A 22,706-nucleotide genomic window follows, 5' to 3' on the forward strand; every position below is an offset into this window, starting at 1 on the left:
TACTGTTTTTTGCAAGTTAGATCTTTATTTGTGGTTTTATTCCTACTTTCCTACTTTCAACACAAGGTCCAGAAGGGCAAGGGTTCGATTGATTGTTTCGAATCCTCAACACTTGCTAAGGTTTACCTAGACTCAATTCCTCTCCTCCCAATTCTTTCACTCTAGAAGGGTTACGAAAATGTGTAAATTTGCTTGTTTTTAACCGGTTAAGAAAGTGTGTAAATTTACTTGTTTTTAGCCATTCCATCCCTTCCCTTGCTAATTAAAATTTCTAAACAAACACAAATTTTGGAGGGTTAGCATTCTAACCTTCCCAATCCTTCCCATCTCATCTTTAAAAAATGTATTCAAACTCACCATTAATGTTATATAAACTATCAAATCAAATATGATTGCATAATTTCTCAAACAATTTATGAACTGTTTGTTAATTATTTGGTTCTTTTCCAACTTGTAACTATCACTTCAAATTTCATTGCTAGAATTATTTGGGATCAAATATCCATATACATTCTTCAATTCAAATTTCTCCCCTATTGTACATGTTACATTAACACCTCCACTTCAGAGAAACACAGTGCGCTAATATGAGAAACTCATAACCTTACAACAACTATGGGTATAATTGACAAAAATTAATAAGATAAAACTTACAATATCCTCGTTAAAAACAACAATCGCTATTACATGCTACCGATAAACTCACATAGGCTTTCTACCTCCGTTACACTCCAAGTTGATGTGATGTCAGCAAACAAGAACTCTGTGGTTCGTCAAAATTTGGCTGGCTTCAAAATTGCTATAATCAACTGAATAAATGCACATAAGTTCCAAGAATGTACACCTTTACTGAACATGGCACATGCATTCTACACATCGAGGATGTCTATAGATACTTCTCGCCACAGGCCTTTTCTCGACCTTTTTATTCTGCCTAGTTGCCTTTCTTATGCTCTGTTGAAAGTATTTCCACTCTATTGTTGCATTCCTTGCAAATATGCTGGCCAGCCTTCGTTTATTTGGTCGAATTGTTGGATGTTTTCCTTCGCCATAGTACATTCGGTAGCCTTGAACTAGGGATGAGAATTGACTCCCATCATCAGTCATGGAAAATACATCAGCGGCTGAACATACTATGAAGTCCAAAGCAGCTAGCTACAAAAAGGGAAAATAAAAGCACTTGAGAGATAATACTCAGGAAAGTAATTAGTTTATATGAAGTCCAGAGCAGCTAGCTACAAAAAGGGAAAATAAAAACACTTGAGAGGTAATTATCAGGAAAGTATTAATTTATATATTAATGTTTACAAATGGAAACCAGGTATTTGTAATCTAACAATAGTCAGCAAGAAGTTTAATGGAGCTATAATTATTGGCAGGGAACTCATTGGAAATAAACCACAGAGCTATATGTAACGGTGTGAGTATGTTCAGGAAAGAGATAATCCCTCAGGAAATATTAGTCTATTAGATAATAAATTAATGTTTATAAATGGAAGCCAGGTTTCCGCAATTGAAGTTTAAGTCAGCATGAGGTTTATTAGAACTGTATTTGTTGGCAGGGAACTCGGTTGAGATAAGCTAGAACACTTTATAAAATAACAATGAATGTTATGATTAACCTACAACAGAGTTAATTTGCGAAGAAAAAATAATTACAATAAAGGAAGAAATAGGTCAATTATAAATTAAATGTAGAGTCCAGCTTAAAAGATCTTATAAAATATAAACTATCTGGTCCTTTGAGACGTCAATCAGATTTACACTGTTCCATCGGAATGAACCTAAAACCTACAAATACTACAAGAGGCAATAAATAAATAAATAAGTACCACCAAAAATCCATAGTGCATATGATTTTCTCTTTCAAAAAGTTCAAACTAATACTTGGTTGGCAGGAACATAAAACTGAGGGAGTTTGGAGACTTAGAAAACAAGTGTACTGAGTTTTAAGGGGAAATCAAATGTTAAACCGACCTGATTCTCAAATACTCATAATTTTCAAAACAAGTCCATGTGAAGGATCTAGAAAATCATAACCTTGTTTAAGCCATACAAATAATTAATAGCAGTTACGTGCAATACAAAATTTGTTGACTAATTTATACTTATTGGAGTAGACTTTGGTTTGTGATGAATGACAGATTCAGATCTGAGTCTTGCAAAAGATTTGATGAAGATCAGACTAGAATTTTTTCAAAAAGATTTGATTTGTTTTAAGTTGGGATTTAGGATTAGGATTAGGATTTTGTTTTAGTGCTACAAATAATGATGTATTTCTACATTTGAAGAGGGAAGAGAAGAATGTTTGTGAAGAATCTGCATGTGAATTGCAAGCAACTAATATTAGGCATGTGAGTTGCCGGCATGTGAAGTGTGCGGGTGTGAACCCCGAAATTTCTATCTTATTTTCTTTAAATTAAAAGCGCAGTTTCTATATATATATATATTTTTTTAATGTAAATAATCAATCTCAACATATCGCTATGCTTCCTTTCCTCATTAGTTGGTATCAGAGCTGAGGAGATCCACCATTTCAATTTCACCATCGACAATACATCAATCTGAAGTTTGTTAATGCAAATAGTATTAAACTCGAGGGTGAGTTTCTTCAAGATGGGGAGATTTGATGCAAGACAGATTCAGACTTGAATCTTGCACAAGATTTGACGATCAAATTAGAATTTCTTCTAAAAGATTCGATTTTTTTTAAGTTGGGATTTAGGATTGAGTTGTTGTTTAGCTAGGAACAAATCTGTTATTTTGTTAGGATATGTGATTTGATGTTATCCATTAGTCAGGATTAGGATTTTGTTTTAGTACGACAAATAATGATGTATTTCTTTATTTGAGGAGGGAAGAGAATAATGTTTATGAAAAATCTACATGTGAATTGTAGCTATTCTTAGGCAAGTGAGTTGCAGGCATGCAAAGTGTCCGGGTGTAAATCCCAACATTTGTATCTTATTTTTTTAAAATGAAGAGTGCAATTTCTATATTTATATTATATTTTTATGCAAATAATCAATCTCAATAGATCGCTATGCTTCTGTTCCTCATCAATTTATCATCAAGATTTGTTGATCAAAAGTAGATATTGGTATAAAATAAATATATTACGACAAAAATACAATGAATAATTCTAAAAAGTAAATAATAATATGAAGCGATATAATAATACTTTATACTTGCATTAACTTCAAGTGATCTCAATATGATAAGTGTCCACAGACAAAACTGATGAGGCCATTAATCCCCGCTTTGCTCGTGCGGATACAATTAGATGCCGCTCAGGCTAGCTAACTCAAGTTGACAACCTGACCTTGAGCAGGAACCAACCCCTATTACCTATTTGGGCCCTAGGGTCAGCAAGTGGCCCTAGACCCCACACCTAACAAGACTCATCATCAAATTGTGGTTGTTTGGTTGGCAAAAAACCCAAAGAAAAGTATTATAGGAAATCTACTTCTCTTAACACTTTCTTTTCTCTTGTTTGGTTCACCACTAAAATCATCTTGAAACCAAGTGTAAGGGTGACATGGCACCCTCCCATTGGTTGATGAGACATATAATTAAAGAAACCCCTTTCATGAGTCTTTGTACAGAAATGAGAGGAAACTCTCTTTAATGATCCCCCCTCATCACCAAATTCTTTTTCTTTAGTTTGCAAGAAATCAACCTAACATGCCCTTAATGTCTTCATTTAATGCTCTCCTTAAAACACACAAAGGTACTAGGAAGTTTCGTCCGCCTATGTACATTGGACACGTGTCTGTAGCTTGTTAATGCAGGATGATGACATGTGTCTCCTTTATCCAACCGCACAAATGCCGTATATAAGGGAATCATCATGCTAATAGCTTCTCCCAGCTATCTAGGACTCTTTACTATAGCATTTATTCTTTTTGCCTTATCCACCTCTAAGGAAGATACTGACTTAAGCATTAGAGGACCATCAGAAATTTGTCTCTAGCGCCGCCTAACCGAGTTATTCCATTGGCAGCCATGTCAGCATTTTGCAGGGAAAGCTCGCTTCTCCTATTTCAGCAAATGTAAGCTTTGCAATTTAGACACCAAGACTTTGAAAAACTTGGTTTTTGCAAAATGAGTTACTAAAAATTATAAGTGTTCAAAAATATTTTGATAACAAATTTTTAAATGTTTTGTTGACAAAATTTGAGTTACAGAGTTGTTTTGGACATTTTTATAATGTAAATGAAACCCTTAAATTCTATATAATTGTTTCCAACCATAGTGTTTGATGGTTTGTGTTGACGAAATGTTTTGGTACTTATTGGGTTTAAATCAAAAATGGTCAAACCCGTTAACAACCAAGTGCAGAAATATCATATACAATTTGATAAAATCCCTAGAAATTCAGAAAAAAAAACCCCATGAACCCTAGAGAGTAGTCAATCAAGGTGGAGACTAGAGATAGCTTCCGACAAATTTTAGCCTTTTGCCTATCTATATTGGCAGATCTAACCTCATAGAAGTATCATTCGCTTTCTTGTGATTTTATTCGTGTGTTTGTGTGTGTATCTTTGCAAATTAGTAGAATTGAGGAATTTGTTATTTAAATTATACACATCTTAATGTGAGAACGAATTGTGATGATGATGTACATTTCTAACATGTTTAAACCTCTCTTTTACCTCCTAAAATTCGTTTGTTGTTAAAGAACTTGCATATGATATTGTCGTTGACAAAAATGATAATAGATTTCATAAATCAATAAGCCCAAGATCAATTCTCAGAAATAAATCTCCCCAGATAGTATGAATAGAACCCTTCTAATAGGACTAAAACTACAAAAAAACTATGAGCTTTATCGCTGCCAAAACCCCAAGTTAAAATCAACAAAATCTGGAAAACATGATACAAAGTCGACTTATCCTTGTACAAAGTCGACTTTTGTAAATGTGAATATAATTATTTATTGGCTAATTAGACTCTCGGAATAACATATATTAAGTGTTGCTAAATTAGAATTTGAAAGATGTAAAGTTTGATAGTTTAAACATACAAATAGAGATTTATTGATGACTTCGCATATATAACATTGAGAAGCACGAAAGCATATAAGAATTTTGCAGATCAGTCCTTAGCCTATAAATACTATCTTTTTCACATAATCTGATCCTTCTATAAATGCCATCTTTTTCACATAATCTGATCCTTTCCAAAACCCTCAAAAGTTCTGTCAGCCAAACTAGAGGAGAGGATGAGGAGGAAGAAGGAATTTTTCATCACATTCAGGCGAGTGGCTCTCTATCCCCTTAATCAATGTTCATCTTTCCTTTTAGGTTTTTCATTGATTCCTTAAACCCTAATCTCATAAATCTTAAATAAAGATATAGATTTGTTAAAAAAAATTATTCAAAGTTGTTTTATTTTGTTCTACAGTAGATCTTAATGTCTAGTGTTGCTAGAATCTTGAAACGGGTGAAAAACAATAGAAAACTACATCTAAAAACCCTAGTTTCTTGTCGAGATGTAAATCTTTAGGAACACATGATGTAACCTAGTAAAAGTTAGTCAAAACTGGAGCGAATAAGATCCTAGAACAATCCCCTAAGTCACACGACGATCGGAGGAGCTAACAAGAAACAATGATGTCAAAAATCACGAGGTATGAAACCTATAGCAAACCCGACTTTGCTTCAGAGCAATGTCAAAGCCATCTGGACAGTGTCGAAAACATACTTTATAGTGTTTGACAGAACATAATGTTCTCACTTTTTTAATCAAAGCCGATTTTCACCATATGAAAGCTAACTTTCCTATCTTATAGCGACATTGCATGATACTGATGCTATCAAAACTAAACTTTTGTACACCTAACCAAAGTTGACTTTGGTTAAACATATGTCAACAATGCTAATCGAAATATTGAAATGACTTTCCAGAACCATTATATTATATAACTAGCTATCTCTCCTTTATAAATAAGACAAATTATTAGAACCTTATATACTGTCACGTGGTTGTTCAAAGAGCCTTTATATATTGCAATGAGTTAGCACCAATAAATTCATATATTTAAATAACAACAAAATCTCTAAATAGATGAAAGGAGATAATTAACTATTCTATCTATTATAACAAACGTAGCTACAACCCTACACCTCCTATTTATCTTTTTTTCTCACGAAACAATAAAGATCCAAAAAATAAAACCATAGTTTGTTGTTTTTCCCTCACCAATCAATCAAAATAATAAAAAAAGAGAAAGGAGAAAGAGAGAAGAAGGTCAACAGCAAAAGCAAGATGAAGAAAAGAGAAGACTTGACTAGTGCTAATTTATTTTGAATCTTCATTACTCTTCTGAACTCTTTATCCTTTCTAGATTAGATTTTTCCTCCATGCAATTTTTGATTAAAATTCTTATGCATGTTCATAAACATACTAAACCAGCAATTGAATTTTGATTTACCCCATCAAGAATTTTTTAAATTTCGCCGCATTCAAGTTCCTATGATTCTAAAAGTCTTACATCAACGACTCTTTTGGATAACAATAAGTATTGGAAGTAAGAAGTACATCAAAGGAGTATCTTTTAGAATTATGAAATAGGAAGTAAAGAAAGTTATTTTTTCCCCACACATTTTTAAAAGTAGTGGAAATAGTAGTCTTTCACTTCATTTTTATTTTTATCTTGTTCGGATAATAATTGAAATATTGATAGGTAGCATCTAATACCCAGTATAAACCATAATGATATTACCTCACTTTATTATACTTTAACCAACACTTATACCCTCTAACAAATATTATTACATTTTAGATTGAATTATGAAAATTTGTAGTACTTTATAGCACATTACAAGAAATAATTTAAAAAATTAGTTTGAATAATTTCAGTGTATTAAGGATTTTGAAAGCGTGTGGTTCAAAAATAAATTAGCCTAAAAAGTAGGGTTTAAATAGAAATTTTTTTATGAGTATGATTCTTTTTATTTAAGAGGTGTTTTGTGCAAAAAATGGCTAATGTAAACCATCGAACGGGTAGAGATAGCACCCCTAAAAACATATTTCTGATTTCATGCGATCTTTCTCCTCAGCTACTTCCGTGCAAACAAATAGAGTTTAACTCTAAAATCTTCTTAATTTAATCGAGCCTATCAAACGATAAATTTGAAAACCAAAATCAACTTGCATTACTCTGACCGGAAAAGCACAGAACGTAAGATTGTGGTAATTATCAACAACTTATACCATCTATTCTCCAAAATCTATTTTTTAGAGAAGAAAAGTTATCTTTAGTTTATTCTGCAGTAATAGATCCTTCTTTTTTTTAACTTATGCTATCTTTGTGGAATTAAACAGCCTTAATGAACTGTCATGCAAAGGTCTTATATGTACACATTTATCGTCTCTAATGAAGTAAAGAAAAAATACTACCATGTTTTCACATAATCATACTTGAGGGTTTGATTGGTTAAGAACATGTTTTTTCTTAGGGTACTTTTAGCACCCCTACAAACATATTTCTGATTTCATGCGATCTTCCTATTCAACTGCTTCATAGTAGCTACTTCCATGCAAACAAATAGAGTCTAACTCTAAAACCTTCTTAATTTAATCAAGCCTATCAAATGACAAATTTGACATCGGTACACCATAACTAACTTGCACTGCTCTGACTGGAAAAGCATAGAGCAAAAATTACAGTAATTATCAACAACTTATACCATCAATTCTCCAAAATCTATTGTTTTAGAGAAGAAAAGTTGTCTTTAGTTTATTCCGCAGCAATAGATCCTTCTTTCTTTAACTTATGCTATCTTTGTGGAATTAAAAGTCTTAATGAACTATCATGCAAAGGTCTTATATGTACACATTTATTGTCATACTTTCTAATGAAGCAAAGAAAAAGAACTACCACATTTTACCACAATCATATTTGAGGGTTTGATTGGTTAAGGATATGTCTTTCTAGAGTACGTTTAGAATCTTCCCCCTCAACTATGGGGAGTGTCAACCCCCGCCCCCCAAGAAAAAAAACTAATTTAATTTGAGTAAATTCCCTTCAAGTGTGGAGTTGGTCTAGATACCCCTATTAACTTTAAAATATGACGAAACCCTATGATCTTTTACACTTTTCTCAACAACCCTCCTTGACGTTGTTACTTCTGACCAAAATACTCTTTTTGAAAAAAAAATCCATTTCAATTAACAAGAATCCTCAACCTTTAAAATAAGATCTTGATAAATTTACAATGTTTCTTCCCTCTCTCTCTTCCCTTAATCCCATCATTCAAGAACCAAGGGTAAATTTTTTATGGTTGAGGGGTACTTTGGTTTTTCCAAGTCATGTGATACATTATACTTATCAGTGTTAGTTTCATAGGTTAAGTGAAAAAAAGTTAAGGGGTTAAAAAGAAATTTCCAAAGTAGAAGGGATTATCTACAACACGCCCAAATGTGAGGCAGGCATATTTAAAATTAAATAGGTGAGAGGCAGTATTCAGAGACACCTCATAATTGATAGGAGTTTTCTAAAATTAACTCTTTTATGAACTAAACAAACTCTATATGTTTTCCTTAGTTCAAGCCAAATTTCAAATACATGGTTTAAGAAGACAAACCGTAAGAAATTCCCTTAGCCAGCAAGAGCTCTGCACCTTCTTCGATGCTGTGATCACTGCTTTATTTTAAAGAGGAATTGGTGGTTAAGTTAACTAATTTTGGATTTCAAAGTTTGAAATTACAAGTTGTACATACCTTATTTTGAGAACAGAGAAGTGATAAGGTAAATTTTAAATTTTGAAATTTCACACTATGTATACATGGTCTTTGTTTTTTCTCCCAGTTTGAACAATGTGGATATTCACTAGTTATAGTAGTTTCATGTTTTGCAGAAGATAGTTTGAGTCACTCAATGCACATTAATTGTTGGTATAAGCATTTGTTTGCTCCCACCTGTGAGAGCACGGACATGACACTGGTAAATGTAATAATGATCTATGAAGACAACTACGCTTATAATTCGGGAGTTCCCATCTACCCCATAGCACAAATCAACGCTTAAACAATGATTAAAAGCTAATAAATAACCGATTAAGGAATCCTATTACATGATTGTGCAAGCTTTACACAAGAATTCCCTTCACACTAAATTGTACATATAGACGAATTAAAATTTTATTTCTAGGCTAAAGGCAACCCTCCTTGATAGGGACTAATGTATGACTATTTGCAGAGGCGGATCCCCTATGTGATGGCGACCTGATAAGTAAGTGGTTGACTCCAGCACTTGCAGAACTGGGACTAGTGAACAATATTTTATGCACAAACTAAAAATATCTAAAATATCGGGGTATCGACGAAAAGTACAATAGTATTTCTTCTACTTGAGGCATCATTGGCCAGGTAACTCCAGCACTAGGGGAATAAATGTATTTAATTATCACTACACCTTAAGAGAGAATGCTCACTTGTTGATTTCAAAATAAGAACGTTAACTTAATTAACTGTTCCCACATATGTAAACTGATATACATGTGACATTTGTTCTCCTGCAGAGAAGAAGAGAAAAGAACCATAGATTTCTTTGAGGGGGCTCCAGGAACAGGTAGAGAGTTTGATTTTAATTATGTTGGTTTTCTCATGGAGAACGCTCCTCCTTTTATAAGGACCAAACTCATCATCTCCACCCCTCGTAACCACCCCTGAGAGATTTTCTCTCAACAAACTCATTTCCCACGTTTTCACGTTTTTCACCACTTTTCCATGTTTCTCTCAACTGAAGAACGTTGATTTGGTCACACAAGACCGAGTCAAGGTATCATCTCTCACTTAACCAAATTAACCAAGTGACATGCCTCTCATTATCCGTGAGATCAAATATTTCTTCTTATCATTACTCCCACTATTCATAAAGAGTAACTCTTATTTCATTATTCATGAAATTTTACTTGGACTTATTTATTCCTAAGTCTCATCAAATTTACATGTTTGATAAAAGATTTCGCTGGTTTTTTTTATCAAAGGATCAGCGATCATGTCTGTAGTAGGGATATAAGTCATTTAACCTCTCTTTTCTATAATATCTCGAATATAGTGATACTAGATCTAAATATGTTTTCTTTTAGAGTTATTTGCACCGCTATTGATCAAGCTAATCACTGTTTGATTATCACAAGAAATATTAACAGGTCCTTCTAACAAATTAAGATCTAGATCAATCAAAAATCATCTTATCCAGATAGCATGTGTAGTTACCATACTACAAGCTATATATTCAGCTTTTTGTGTATATCTAGCAACACACCCTTGTTTCTTGCTACTCTAAGAAACAGCTCCTCCTCCCAAGATGAATAAGTATCCTGAAGTAGACTTTTCATTATCTTTATCAACTCCGAAATCAGCATCGGAATAACCGAGGAGATCAAGCGAATCAGTTTGATAAACTAATTTATGAGTCAATGTAGCTCTGATTTACTTCATAATCATTTTAACAGCTTCCCAATGTACTGGTTCTGGATTATCAAAACATTGATATTGACTGACTAGACTTACATCATAAGCTATATCAGGTCTGTTGCATAACATTACATACATCAAGCTTCTAATTGCTTAAGCATAAGAAATATCTAATGCTTTTGCCCCTCTCCAGGGCTTTGCTCTTTACATAATTTCTTTTCCATGACCAACGAAGTTGACACCAGATTAGAATTCTCCATTCCAAATCTTTTAAGAATTGATCTTAAATATTTTTCTTGGTTTAAACTTAGCATTCTAGACTTTTCATCTCGAATTATTTGAATTCCATGAATATATGATGCATCTCCCATGTCTTTCATCTCAAATTTTTCGCTACTGTCTTAATTTTATTCAACATTTTTATGTCATTTCCAACGAGCAATACATCATTCACATATAAGGATAATATAGTAAATTTGTTCCAACTTTTCAAGACATATACACAATTATCTAATTTATTTTAAATAAAACCAAGTTTAGTGATTGCATCATAAAATTTGAGATATCATTGTCTAGAAGACTGTTTTAAACTGTATAGAGATTTTATTAATTTGTAAACTTTATGTTCCTTTCCTTTCACCTGAAAACATTCAGGTTATTGCATATATATCGCTTCCTTCAACTCTCCGTTAAGGAATGCAGTTTTAACATTCATTTGGAATAACTCAAAATCAAGATATGCAATAATAGTCAAAATAATTCTAATGAATACAAATTTAGCTACAAGAGAATACTTCTCCTGAAAATCTATTCCTGCCTTCTGGTTATAATTGGTAACTAACCGTATTTTGAATTTATCAATAGATCCATCAACACGATATTTCTTTTTAAGCACTCATTTGCATCCTATGGCTTTTTTATTTTTTGGTAGATCACATAACTCACATACATTATTCTTTTCTATAGAATCAAGTTCTTCTCTCATGGATTCTAGCCATAAAGTTGATTCATGCGATTTCATCGCATCAGAGAAGATTAAGGGATCTTGTTCCTCTATATTTGTATCTACCGAGAAACAAGATAGCTCACATAAATACAAATAGTAATCATCCATCTATGAAGGTTGTGTTCTTGGCCTTTTGTTGCCTACAACCGATTGATGAAGTATATTATTTTTCATAAGTATTTCATTATTTTCAAGGTTAGGTTCATTCACAATATCAGGATCATTAGTGGGAACAACACCGTAATAATCATCTATTACAGTTAGAGATTCTGTTTCCTCTCGAACTTATTCCTCTTCCTCCAGATTCTCTAGAAATATAGCATCTTTGCTTTTAATGACCCCTTTTTTTTATTGTAGAGCTTATAACCTTTTGACTCTTCTGAATACCCTATGAATCTACACTTTATTATTTTAAAATTTAACTTATCTCTAAGTTGATATGGAATGAGAACATAGGATATAAATCCCCACTTCCTGAGATAACTGAGATTAGGTTTCCTTCCATTCCATAATTCATAAGGTATAGGTACAATTGATTTGGTGAGAATTCTATTTAGAATATAGTTTGCAGTTAACAATGTTTCTCCCCAAAAGTTTTTAAAAAGACCAGAATAAGATAACATGCATCTAACTACATTCAGCAATGTTCTGTTCTTTCTTTCAGCAACACCATTCTGTTATGACATATACGACATTGTTGTATACTTTTTAATTCCATACTAAATATAATAACTCTCAAATTCTTTTAGAGTTATATTCCCCACCTCTATCAGTTTTTAAAATTTTAATTTTTATTTCGAGTTGGTTTTTGACTTTTGTCTTATATCTCTTAAAGCAGTTAAGAGTTTCTAATTTGCTAGATATAAGATAGACGTGTAAAAACTAAAAATAATCATCTATAAAAGTAATAAAATATTCTTTATTATTATGAATTTTGACACTTAGGGAACCACAAATATCCCGAGTGTATCAACCCTAAAAATTCATTGGTTCTTTGTCCGCCAATAAAAGATTTTCTATTATTTTACCAGTTAAACAATGTTCACATGGTGGCAATTGAACATTAGATAGTGTAGAAATTAAGTTCATTCTGATAATTTCTTTTATTTTTGAAATACTAGTATGTCCTAGTCTAGAATGCCACAATTCAGAATCTAAAATATAACAGGACAAATAGTTCAAATTTAAAATTTTGTTAACAGAATTATTACAAACTACTGGAAGAATACATAATTCATGCTCGAACACATTTTTCCCATAACATACACTTTATTACTTTTTCCTATAGGAACTTAGTTATTGTAGAACCTAACTTTCAGTTCTTTCTTCATCAAGCTAGGAACAGAAATCAGATTGCGCTGAATTCCTGGTACATAGAACACATCTTTGAGGATAAGAATATTGTTCCCAAGATCCAATCTATACGAACTAATACCTTCTACATCGAGATATGTATAATTTTCCATATAGATTCTCTGTTCTCCTTTCTTCAGCTCGGTAAATTCTGTGACTCCATTCTTATCCTTTGTGATATGTCTAGTCGCACTGGAGTCGATTCACCAACTGCTGATATCTGTCATCATAGCATTGCAATCCGTCACACCGATGAATTCTCTTTTACTAGTACCCCTTATTCTAGATGCTTATATAGTCTCCCTTATTCTCCTGTTTTTTACCTTGCGGGCAATTAGGCTTGAAATACCGAACTTTTCATAATTATAGCAGGCTTCGCTGGATACTTTCTTTCTCTTGAACTGCTATGATTTCGATCCTCACGGTTGAAGTTTGTTAGAACCAGGGTTTTTATAGCTTCCAGTATTATGCCTCTGACGGACATAATTCAGCTCTCGTTGCACCATATTCAGTTCTAGTTCTTTTCTACTGACTATTAAATCATGTTCTATCGCCAGGTGCATAGAAAGATCAGTGACAGATTTAATAGTAGGATTCATTCTTAATGTGGTGGCAGTTACAACAAGGAAAGAAGTTACAACAAGGAAAGAAGGAAGACTATTCAAAATGATTGTCACTTGCATTCTTTTCGAGATTTCGATCTCAGCAGTAGATAAGTCCTTAGCCATGACAATCATATTATTTATATGCTCTACAACATTGTCTTCCTCTTGCATGATAATAATTATACTTATGCAAGAGGAGTTAAATGTTAACTTCAAATGCGATATCGTATTTCTATTTTATAGCATTCCACATGTCCATAGAAGTCTAAGTTTCAAAAACGTTGATTAAGTTATCTTCCATGAACATGAACATTAAGCTTTTTACCTTTTTATCTTTCGATTTTCACTGTTCAAACCCTTTTTTTCTTCGGGTATAAATTTTTCAGTAAGGGTTGGAACAGTGATTTCGATTACATCATCGATATTGTCATGAATAAGAGCATAACCTTTTTTTATGCCACATGTCATAATTATTGTCATTAAATTTGTTAATTTTTTCTAGTTCTGATAGAACAAGTTTACTAGCCATTCGGTAGAGAACTAAAACTAAAATCTAATTTTAAAATATGTGTGAGGTTGGTATACTAAAAATAGAATAAAGTTAGATAAAAAATAAATTAATTAATTAAAAGAACCTAATTCTTGTGAATTGAGAAAGGAAGCTCTAAGTAGAGCGAGATCATCACTAAATGGCGTTGATCGAATGATCACTTGTCGAAGTTTTGGCGCCGTGAGGGCGAGTCACCTTCCCCAGATGCAGCGATAGTGGGACCCGTCGGCCTTAACCTTGGCCTTGTAGATGTAGGCAAGGCTGGATGTAGAGGTTGGATGTAGAGGCTAGATGTAACATTGGCCTTGTAGATGTAGGCAAGGCTGGATGTAAAGGCTGGATGTAGAGCATATAAACAGTAGGCTAGATCGGCCTTAACCTTGGCCTTATAGATGTAGGCAAGGCTGGATGTAGAGGCTAGATGTAGAGCATATAAACAGTAGGCTGGATGTAGGGGTTAGATGTAGGCCAGCTGGATGTAGAGGCTAGATGTAGGCTGGCTGGATATGTGACAAGGAGTAGGTCAGGCTATGAATTGGCTCCTGGTTGTCATGATCTAGGACAAAGAGTAGGATAGGTGGAGTAGGCTATGAACAAAGAGTAGGCTAGCCAGCGGGATTTGAAGAGTAAGCTAGCTGGATTAAGAGTAGGCTATGAACAAATATTTATTACAAAGAGTAGGCTAGCTGGATGAGCTTTATGGCTAGACCTCAACAAAGAGTGCTTCTTCTTCAAAGAGTGGGCTAGCTAGATGAACAAAGATTTATGACAAAGAGTGGTTGGCAGACCTTAACAGAGAGTGCTTCTTCTTCAAGAAGTTGGAGAGAGTGTGTGCTTCTTCTTTGATAGGAAAAATTGCAGTGGGATTTGAAGATGATGGAGAACCTTCAGCTCTGATACAAATGTTCGCCTGTAGAGAAGAAGAGAAAAGAACGACGAATTTCTTTGAGGGGCTCCAGTAACAGGTAGAGGATTTGATTTTAATTTTGTGTTGTTTTTCTCAAGGAGAACGCTCCTTTTATAGGGACCAAACCCATCATCTTCACCCCCTCATAACCGTCCCTGAGAGATTTTCTCTCAACAAACCCATTTCCCACATTTTCACGTTTTTCACAACTTTTCCATGTTTCTCTCAACTGAAGAATGTTGATTTAGTCACACAAGACCGAGTTAAGGTAACAACATTCACACCACACAACATAAACTCTTATCTGTTTGATGTCTTTAATATCATATTCATACTGATTCCTATTTCGTTTGATGTCTAGTGAAGAAGATCATTATATTCGTTATCAATCAACCCCTTTGATTCAGTTTCATTTTTTTTTTTTTGAACCAGGCCACTAGTTTAGACTTTTCCTCTAAGGGCCTGTTTGTTTGCCTTAAAAAAAATTGAAAATCAAAGAAATGGAAAACTATTAAATCAAAGAATTGTTTTGGGGGTGTTTTGTTTGCTAAAAAAAGAAGGAAATCAAAGAAATGAAGATGAGTTGTCACCTTATTATAGGATGATGTGAGTGATTTTTTAAGAAAACTTGTTTTGATGTTGTTTGGTTGGCGAAAAAACAATAAAATAAATTATAAGAAACCTATTTCTTGTAATAGGTTGTTTTCTTTTGCTTGGTTATTTCTTAAAAATAAGAAAATATATGAGATGAGATGAGTTGTCATTATATTATTGGATGATGTGACCCACACTTAAGAAAATTATTTTCCTAGCTTTTTGGGAGGAAAACGAAAAAATGAAATGTTAATGAGATGAGATGAGTTGTGACAATCTTATTGGATGATGTGAGTAATTTTTAAATATGAGATGAGATGAGTTGAGTGATGTTGTGGATGAAAATAATATTTTATTAGATGTGGTGGATGTCATGGATGAGTTGTTGGATGAAAATAATATTTTATTAGATGTGATGGATGGAAATTATTTTCCTAGCTTTTTGGGAGGAAAACAAAGAAATAAAATGTTAATGAGATGAGATGAGTTGTCACAATCTTATTGGATGATGTGAGTAATTTTTAAATATGAGATGAGATGAGTTGAGTGATGTTGTGGATAAAAATAATATTTTATTAGATGTGGTGGATGTGATGGATGAGTTGTTGGATGAAAATAATATTTTATTAGATGTGATGGATGAGTTGTTGGATAAAAATAATATTTTATTAGATGTTTTGGGTGAGTTTTAGGGATGGAAATGTGTGAAATTGTACTTTTTGAGTTTACTTGGTTTGCATTTCTATTTTTTTGTTTTTTAGGAAATAACCAAACAGTCCCTAACCCTCGTGGATTTGCATATACCACTTGGAGAAATAGCACCAGGTGAAGCCGACAAACCTTATTTTAACAAGCAGGTTTCTTTCAAGTAGGAGCCCGCTCCTATTCACCTTCCACCTCAGCCGGTAACTCATCTCAGCTTTCCTGTGTTTTAACAAACCTCATGCTTAGTCTATTTTATCACTTGAATTTGGATCTCTTGATAATTAACTTTTGCTCTTTCATAGGTAAATGTAGAATGAAGTAGGATTATGACAGGAACACCCTCACAGATATTTCACTTCATTAAACCGTGATGTTTAAATAGCACAGTCCTTGAATTTGGATCACGTGATTATTAATGTTTTCTGCTTTCATAAATAAAAAACTAATAAACTTTAATTACACTATAAAAAGTCACATTTTCTCCAAAGATTTAATAACACAACTAGTCAAGAAACTTAAATTTAACAAGCATTCGTTACCTGAGATGAAGAGTTACGGAATGGTTCAATCTCAGATGAAGACAGAAGACTTTCCTTAGTTGTCAATTTAGGATATAGGCTTTTCAATGCAGCCATTCTTGATTTCCCTCCATAAATGTCAGCACCTGCTATGTATACCCTTGTCTTGCGCTTGAAACCAAGAGCAGCGAGCATAAGCACTGCTTCTTCAGGTGTGAGAGGACACTTCCCATCAAAACGTAATACAGAAGCAGGAGGTATCCTATAAGAAATATGAAGAAACATAAACATGCATTGCAATAGAAATGAATTCTTGAAGTTTAGGTGCATGAACGTAGATAAATGAAAGTTAAGGGACAGGCAATAACCATGTATCACTGGCATATTCACACTGACATAACCTGCCAAGCATGCATGACCAGTGCAATATGAGAGCGGAACTGCTTACCTGGAGCTCTTCTTGAGAAGTGTTAATGCCGGAAAATGAACAGCTCGGTACGCTTCTAGCTCCTCTTCTTCTTCTTTGCCACCACCAAAATAACACATCGAGTACGCAACCATGTCAATTTCAAACCTGACATGCATAGCTAAATATCTGGGTGCAGATGTCAACTTATCCTTTTCTCCCTTTGTATTTGACTCTACTGCAAATGGACCTAGCAAATTCTGCTCCAAGGATCTTGGAAGTGATCTATGACGGCGCATTCTTTGTATAAGCAAGGCACCGCCTTTTTGTATTGATTCAACAAATTGTAGTGCATGAAAGTTGCATCTGCATCGAAGCCTCTAAATAGTATTTCCAGTTAGAAACAGAAATGAACATACATTTAGGCCAAAGAAGCAAAATACAAGTAAAGAGTTCACCAGGATATAAGTCTCAAATAAATAGATGGATAAAATCTGAGAGCTAAACATCATGCCAATGGCTAGGGCACATATGCTGGCTGGGTCAAAAGTTAAAAAGACAAATGATTAACACATATTATCTGTGTAGAAATTTCTTCAAGTCCCTTTTGCTAAAATCCAATTTATGCCTTTAGGGAGCCATGCATTTCCCTTGTGAAATAAACCTAAATAAAGTTTCCTTTCCTCTAGCTCTTGACATTCTGTCTCAAGCCTCTTTCACCATGCACTTTCCCTCTAAAATAAGATCTCTATGATGGATACTAAGCTACAAGCAATATGAAGCTACAGCCAAATATAATTACCATGCTCAGATGCATGCCTGCTCATGGAGTATGAAATTTAGCTCTAATAGGCCTATAAGAAGACAATACAAACTAGCATTTACGTACAAAAGTAGATAGGCTAAGACGACTCGGTGATAAGACCCTAACCCTATACTAGAGGAAATTTTTCCCCCCGGGTTGGGATAATTAGAAGGAAGGTGTTGGGGCTCTGGGAGCTCAGGTTCCTATAGTGACCCTATAGCCACCCAGACTAAAACCTGAAACTCGCCTGAAATGGGAAGTACGGATTCAGGCAAGGTTCAGCTTCATCAGAATCCATGCATGTTAGTGTACATGTAACTAAATGGGAAGTACGGATTCAGGCAAGGTTCAGCTTCATCAGAATCCATGCATGTTAGTGTACATGTAACTTACAAGACCAGGAACTAGTATAATGAATTAGCATGTTAGTGTACATGTAACTTACAAGACCAGGAACTAGTATAATGAATTAAATTATAAAAGCATAAGGTTTTTGGGCTTTCTAACATTCAACGTTATGGATATATCCATGTAATTCTACATAATTTATTTAACCAAAGTATAATACAGTTGTGCATTATGTGATCACGGACCTGAAGTGCAATGAAAATATATATTTCAATTTTGTTCATTCATCATACCCATAAACTTGTTTAAAATCAAACTGCTACACAGCCCACAATAACAGGCCAAAAGTAGGCTAGCAAAAATCACAACTCTAAAATTGACTAGGAATGTATTTTACATACATCTCAATTCGAGCAGCAAAAAAGTTTGCCTTAAAAACTGATTTAAGAGGCCAATCAAGTAGCTGGGGAAGCAGTCTTATCTTCCAATCAAATAGCTAGGGAATCAATCTCATCTGACAGACATTTAGTATTGAAGATTATCAGTCGCCAGGATCACGCCTTCATCGATCAATCTTTTTAAAAAGTTTAGCTATCTACAATTCAGAATGCCTATTTTTTCATGAAAAAAAAACATGTACAGTTGACTAAGAGCCAATAGCTCAGACAGCTTATATAACAATGTAAAGTCGGGAAATAACTCAAACTGCATCCACAGAAGTGAACAATGCTGGATAAGATGTCTCATGCTAATCATCTGATTGAGAAAATTCATAATTAACTTCAGATGAATGACACTGGACATCACACAAATTTCCGACATATGGAAAGTCATCGAGTGCTGCTCAACTTTATGACAACATGTCAAGTTTTACAAAGGAGTTGAGATATGCATTATCATCTCACTGTAATGGCTTGTTTACCTAACGCTGAACAAGTAATTACAGACTTGTATTTGCATTCTCTTTTAACAGTAAGTTATTCTCTCCACAGCATAAAAACTTATGTATCTCTTTTATTATCCTTTAGGTCACCGAGCAAGATGAAATATGCCAAACTCGCAAATCGTACCTCTCTTGTTGGCTATTCCATTTTCTTTTCCAGTGGCAAACTAATTGAATGGAGATATTGATCTTTTCCATTATTTTATTAAAGGATCATTCCAAGGATATATAGCAAGAAGATACTTTGTGTCAACAAGATCTGCTTACCAACCCTAACTTTGGGACTCAAGAGGACTACTGCATTGTCAAACAAGAGTCTCCAATCTCAGCACTGGTAAGTCCTATTCGGCAGCGAAAATGTGTGTATTTGAAGGTACCCAAGATACCAGCCCATACCAACAGAATGCACAGTCTACCAAAATATATATGGAAACGTCTTTCCCTTCATGTTGGTCATGATGAATATCTTACAGTTTATGTAGTCTGTCATTTCACAGAGGTCCAAAAACACAAGCTTTTATCTATGAACTTATTAGGCAGAAACCTTTCATCATGGTATCAGATAACACGAGCACTTCAGAGAGTTTCTAGTGGAAGAAAAGCATGGTCAAAGTAAAAGTCTAGTTAGTAAAAACATGACAATACAATTAACATAGACTACATGATGCTGAGAAGCCACCACTAATACTCAGCAAAAACTTAGTCAAAGTAAAGGTCTACTTAGTACAAGATTAAAAGAGAAATTCAGAAAGATTTTAGTGCAAGAAAAGCATGGGCAGATTTAGAGGTCTACTTAGTACAAACACGTAAATATAAAATTAACATTGACTACATTATGATGTGAATCCCCTGCTGATACTCAGTAAAAACACGTAAAAGGAAAGGGGGAATCAGAAGTGGCTCTTCCTCTTTGAAATAATTTAACAGGAAAGTTCCAAACAACAGAATTCTTATATTACATTGAAACTAAGTTTGATCCTAATAAATGTTACATACCTGCAACTCATGCGGAATGGGGTCAAACGCTAAGCGATTTCCAAAACCGGTAAAATGGACAACCCTATTTTTCAGTAATATGGGCAGAACCTTTTTCAGGTAAAAGCTTGGCTTTGCCTCTTTCATGACTTCGTTATCCGTCACCTAAAGAAAACATTTCCATAAATCAGATTTGCAGATTATTACAAATTTAAAACAAAGTGAATGGTCAATTTTAAATATGATAACATTCATATAAACTATCTGGTAATATGTATACTTACAAGACTGCCAATTGCCTCTAAGTCTAATGATCTTAGTTCCACGGGAAGCTCCTTAACAATCTGAATATCAGCTTTCAACACACTGATAAAATGATCCTCCTGATATATAGCGCTGAACTGGCTAAGATATAGAATTCACTAATGTCACTTTCTTTACCTTAATATTGTAGAAAAAGAGGTTTTATCATGATTTTCTAAAGGCTTACTCATAAATCCCTCTTGGACCTATCCAAATAAAGTAAAAATATTGTAGCAATGAGAGTTACACGTTGGCGTTTGAATTAATGAAAAAATAACAGAACTTCATGTAAACCTAGCATTCATGTCTTGCCTCGTGTCATGTTGGAGGTCTGTGTTCCAATTTCGTAGCTCTGTTTTCAGTTATAGAAGAGATTTAGCAGTTTGATTATTTGAAGAGGAAACTTGCATTCGAATTTACAACAACAACAAGGACAAGCTGTTCTAAACCTTATGGAGTTAACCTAAATTATCTTTATACATCCAGGATTGTTTACTGTCATCTCATCAGGTTGAATTAGCTGAAATATATTCTCTTTTACCAACTCGATCCATGTTCATTTTAGTCTACACTTTACTCTTAACCTAGCCTCGCTTCAGTTATTTCATTTTAGTCTACACTTTTAGTCTTAAATAACCTAGCCTCCCTTGAATTATTTCATTTTAGTCTACATAGTCTTAATCTAGCCTCTCTTCAACTGTTACATGTTTGCCACTCGTGTATGTTTCACGCCTGAACCATCTGAAGTGATTTCACAACTTATACACCTATAATTTTTCTTTCAAATGCAGTCAATTTTCAATCTCCCATGACAAGTACCAAATATGCTTGCAGAGTATTAAGAGGTAACCACAGGTAGCTCAAATTAAAAAAATATATTGTAAGATTGAGAATAATTAGATAATCTTGCTACATTCCAAAGAAGTACTACGCCCAACTTGGAGACAGCCTCATGCTAGAATTGTCTATGTTACACAAATTAAACAGCGACCTTCGACTGAGCCAAAAGCTTGATCAAAACCTGAAGAAAGCCTTATAAGAAGAGATTTTTCCTTGTGTTCTATACACTTATTATGTTTCCATTAAAAACCTAGCCTTTCTTCAGCTGTTGCTTAAGCACTTTCCAACATGTAGTTGTCATTAGTGCCCAATCAAATTACCCTCTCATCACAAGGGGTTTCCATCTACAGTTATTCTTTACTGTCTTCAATTTGTATGCTATTCCAGTCTCAGCACAAATCCATGGATGTATTCAGAATTACTTACAAGTCAAGCATAAGGAAAGGCATATCTTCTCCAGGCACAGTTATAAGAAAATAAATGCTTCAGAAAAACATGTAATAAACTATATCAGGCAGCCTTACACATCAAATTTCCCAAAGATAAGACTTCTGCATGTACTGTAAATACTTTCAGTTATTTGTATTTTGAATAAATTTTGAACTTGGCATCTAATTTGCTGATAACAACCATAATCTAGCCATGGCCGTTGACGTGTTGTATCTGTTTATTCACATCTATTATGGTAGTAACAACGAAATATGCCCCAAACAAGCAACTACCATCGGAATATCGATGTTAACTGCTACAATAAGCTTCTAAGAAAGCATTCATGTAAACAAAGGCATGAAATTTTTTAAGAGACAAGGAATTTACCTTTCATCTTTCCACACATTACTGTGCAAAAATTTTGGAAGAACAAGAGTAGCATTGAGCAGTCGAGAAATAGCAACAGCATTGCAGATCTGCATGCATAATTTGAAACAGCCAAGAACTAAATGAAGGTGGAACTAAAAGAAATGAAACCTTGGTGCATAAACCTAGAATATGAACAAACCAGACACAAATTGAGCAGTTTAAGAACGACAACATATTGCACGTCTGCAAATGAAGTTGGAAACAAAACCAAAGCCATCAAAAGGATCTTCCACTTGTAAGAGAACTCAATCCAACTTCATTCAAAACCATTAACAGAAATCAATCCTAGTTCACTCAAAGTCATCAGCAGGATCTTCGAGGCTATAAAATGAGCAATATAATGTGTTGAAAATTTCTTCAGCTGTGGATAGAGTCATCTCTACTACTATAGAAAAAACGGAGTAGGGGTAGCAAAAAGTTTGAAGGAATGGGCATACTCCCCTTTCGTCTAATGAGGGTAATTTGGCCATTTCACACTATCATCATTGATGTGGATTTTTTTACCTTTCCTTTTCACCTGACCTAAGTCTCCTTCCCTCCCCTCTCTTCTTCTCTCAAATTC

At 34.0% G+C, this 22,706-nt stretch overlaps 1 protein-coding gene across 2 annotated transcripts in view; it reads right to left on the reverse strand.

The window, feature by feature from the left end:
- The window catches only part of LOC109830710 (uncharacterized protein At1g04910-like), a 28,236-nt gene continuing 5,982 nt past the window's right edge, over positions 453-22,706 (reverse strand). Inside the window, exons 5-10 of one of the 2 annotated variants that reach the window (XM_020398071.1) lie at positions 22,103-22,191; positions 20,428-20,548; positions 20,165-20,308; positions 17,115-17,452; positions 16,688-16,928; positions 453-1,155 (exon numbers count right to left, since the gene is read on the reverse strand). In XM_020398071.1, the coding sequence (XP_020253660.1) occupies positions 847-1,155; positions 16,688-16,928; positions 17,115-17,452; positions 20,165-20,308; positions 20,428-20,548; positions 22,103-22,191 (1,242 nt within the window). In that variant the 3' untranslated portion in view covers positions 453-846. Of the gene's footprint in view, positions 1,156-16,264; positions 16,368-16,687; positions 16,929-17,114; positions 17,453-20,164; positions 20,309-20,427; positions 20,549-22,102; positions 22,192-22,706 lie in introns of those variants that run through there. The other variant, XM_020398072.1, reaches the window with a different exon arrangement.

The sequence above is a fragment of the Asparagus officinalis genome, chromosome 2 (assembly GCF_001876935.1).
Source record: "Asparagus officinalis chromosome 2, Aspof.V1, whole genome shotgun sequence".
In the NCBI taxonomy this organism is placed as follows: Eukaryota; Viridiplantae; Streptophyta; class Magnoliopsida; order Asparagales; family Asparagaceae; genus Asparagus; species Asparagus officinalis.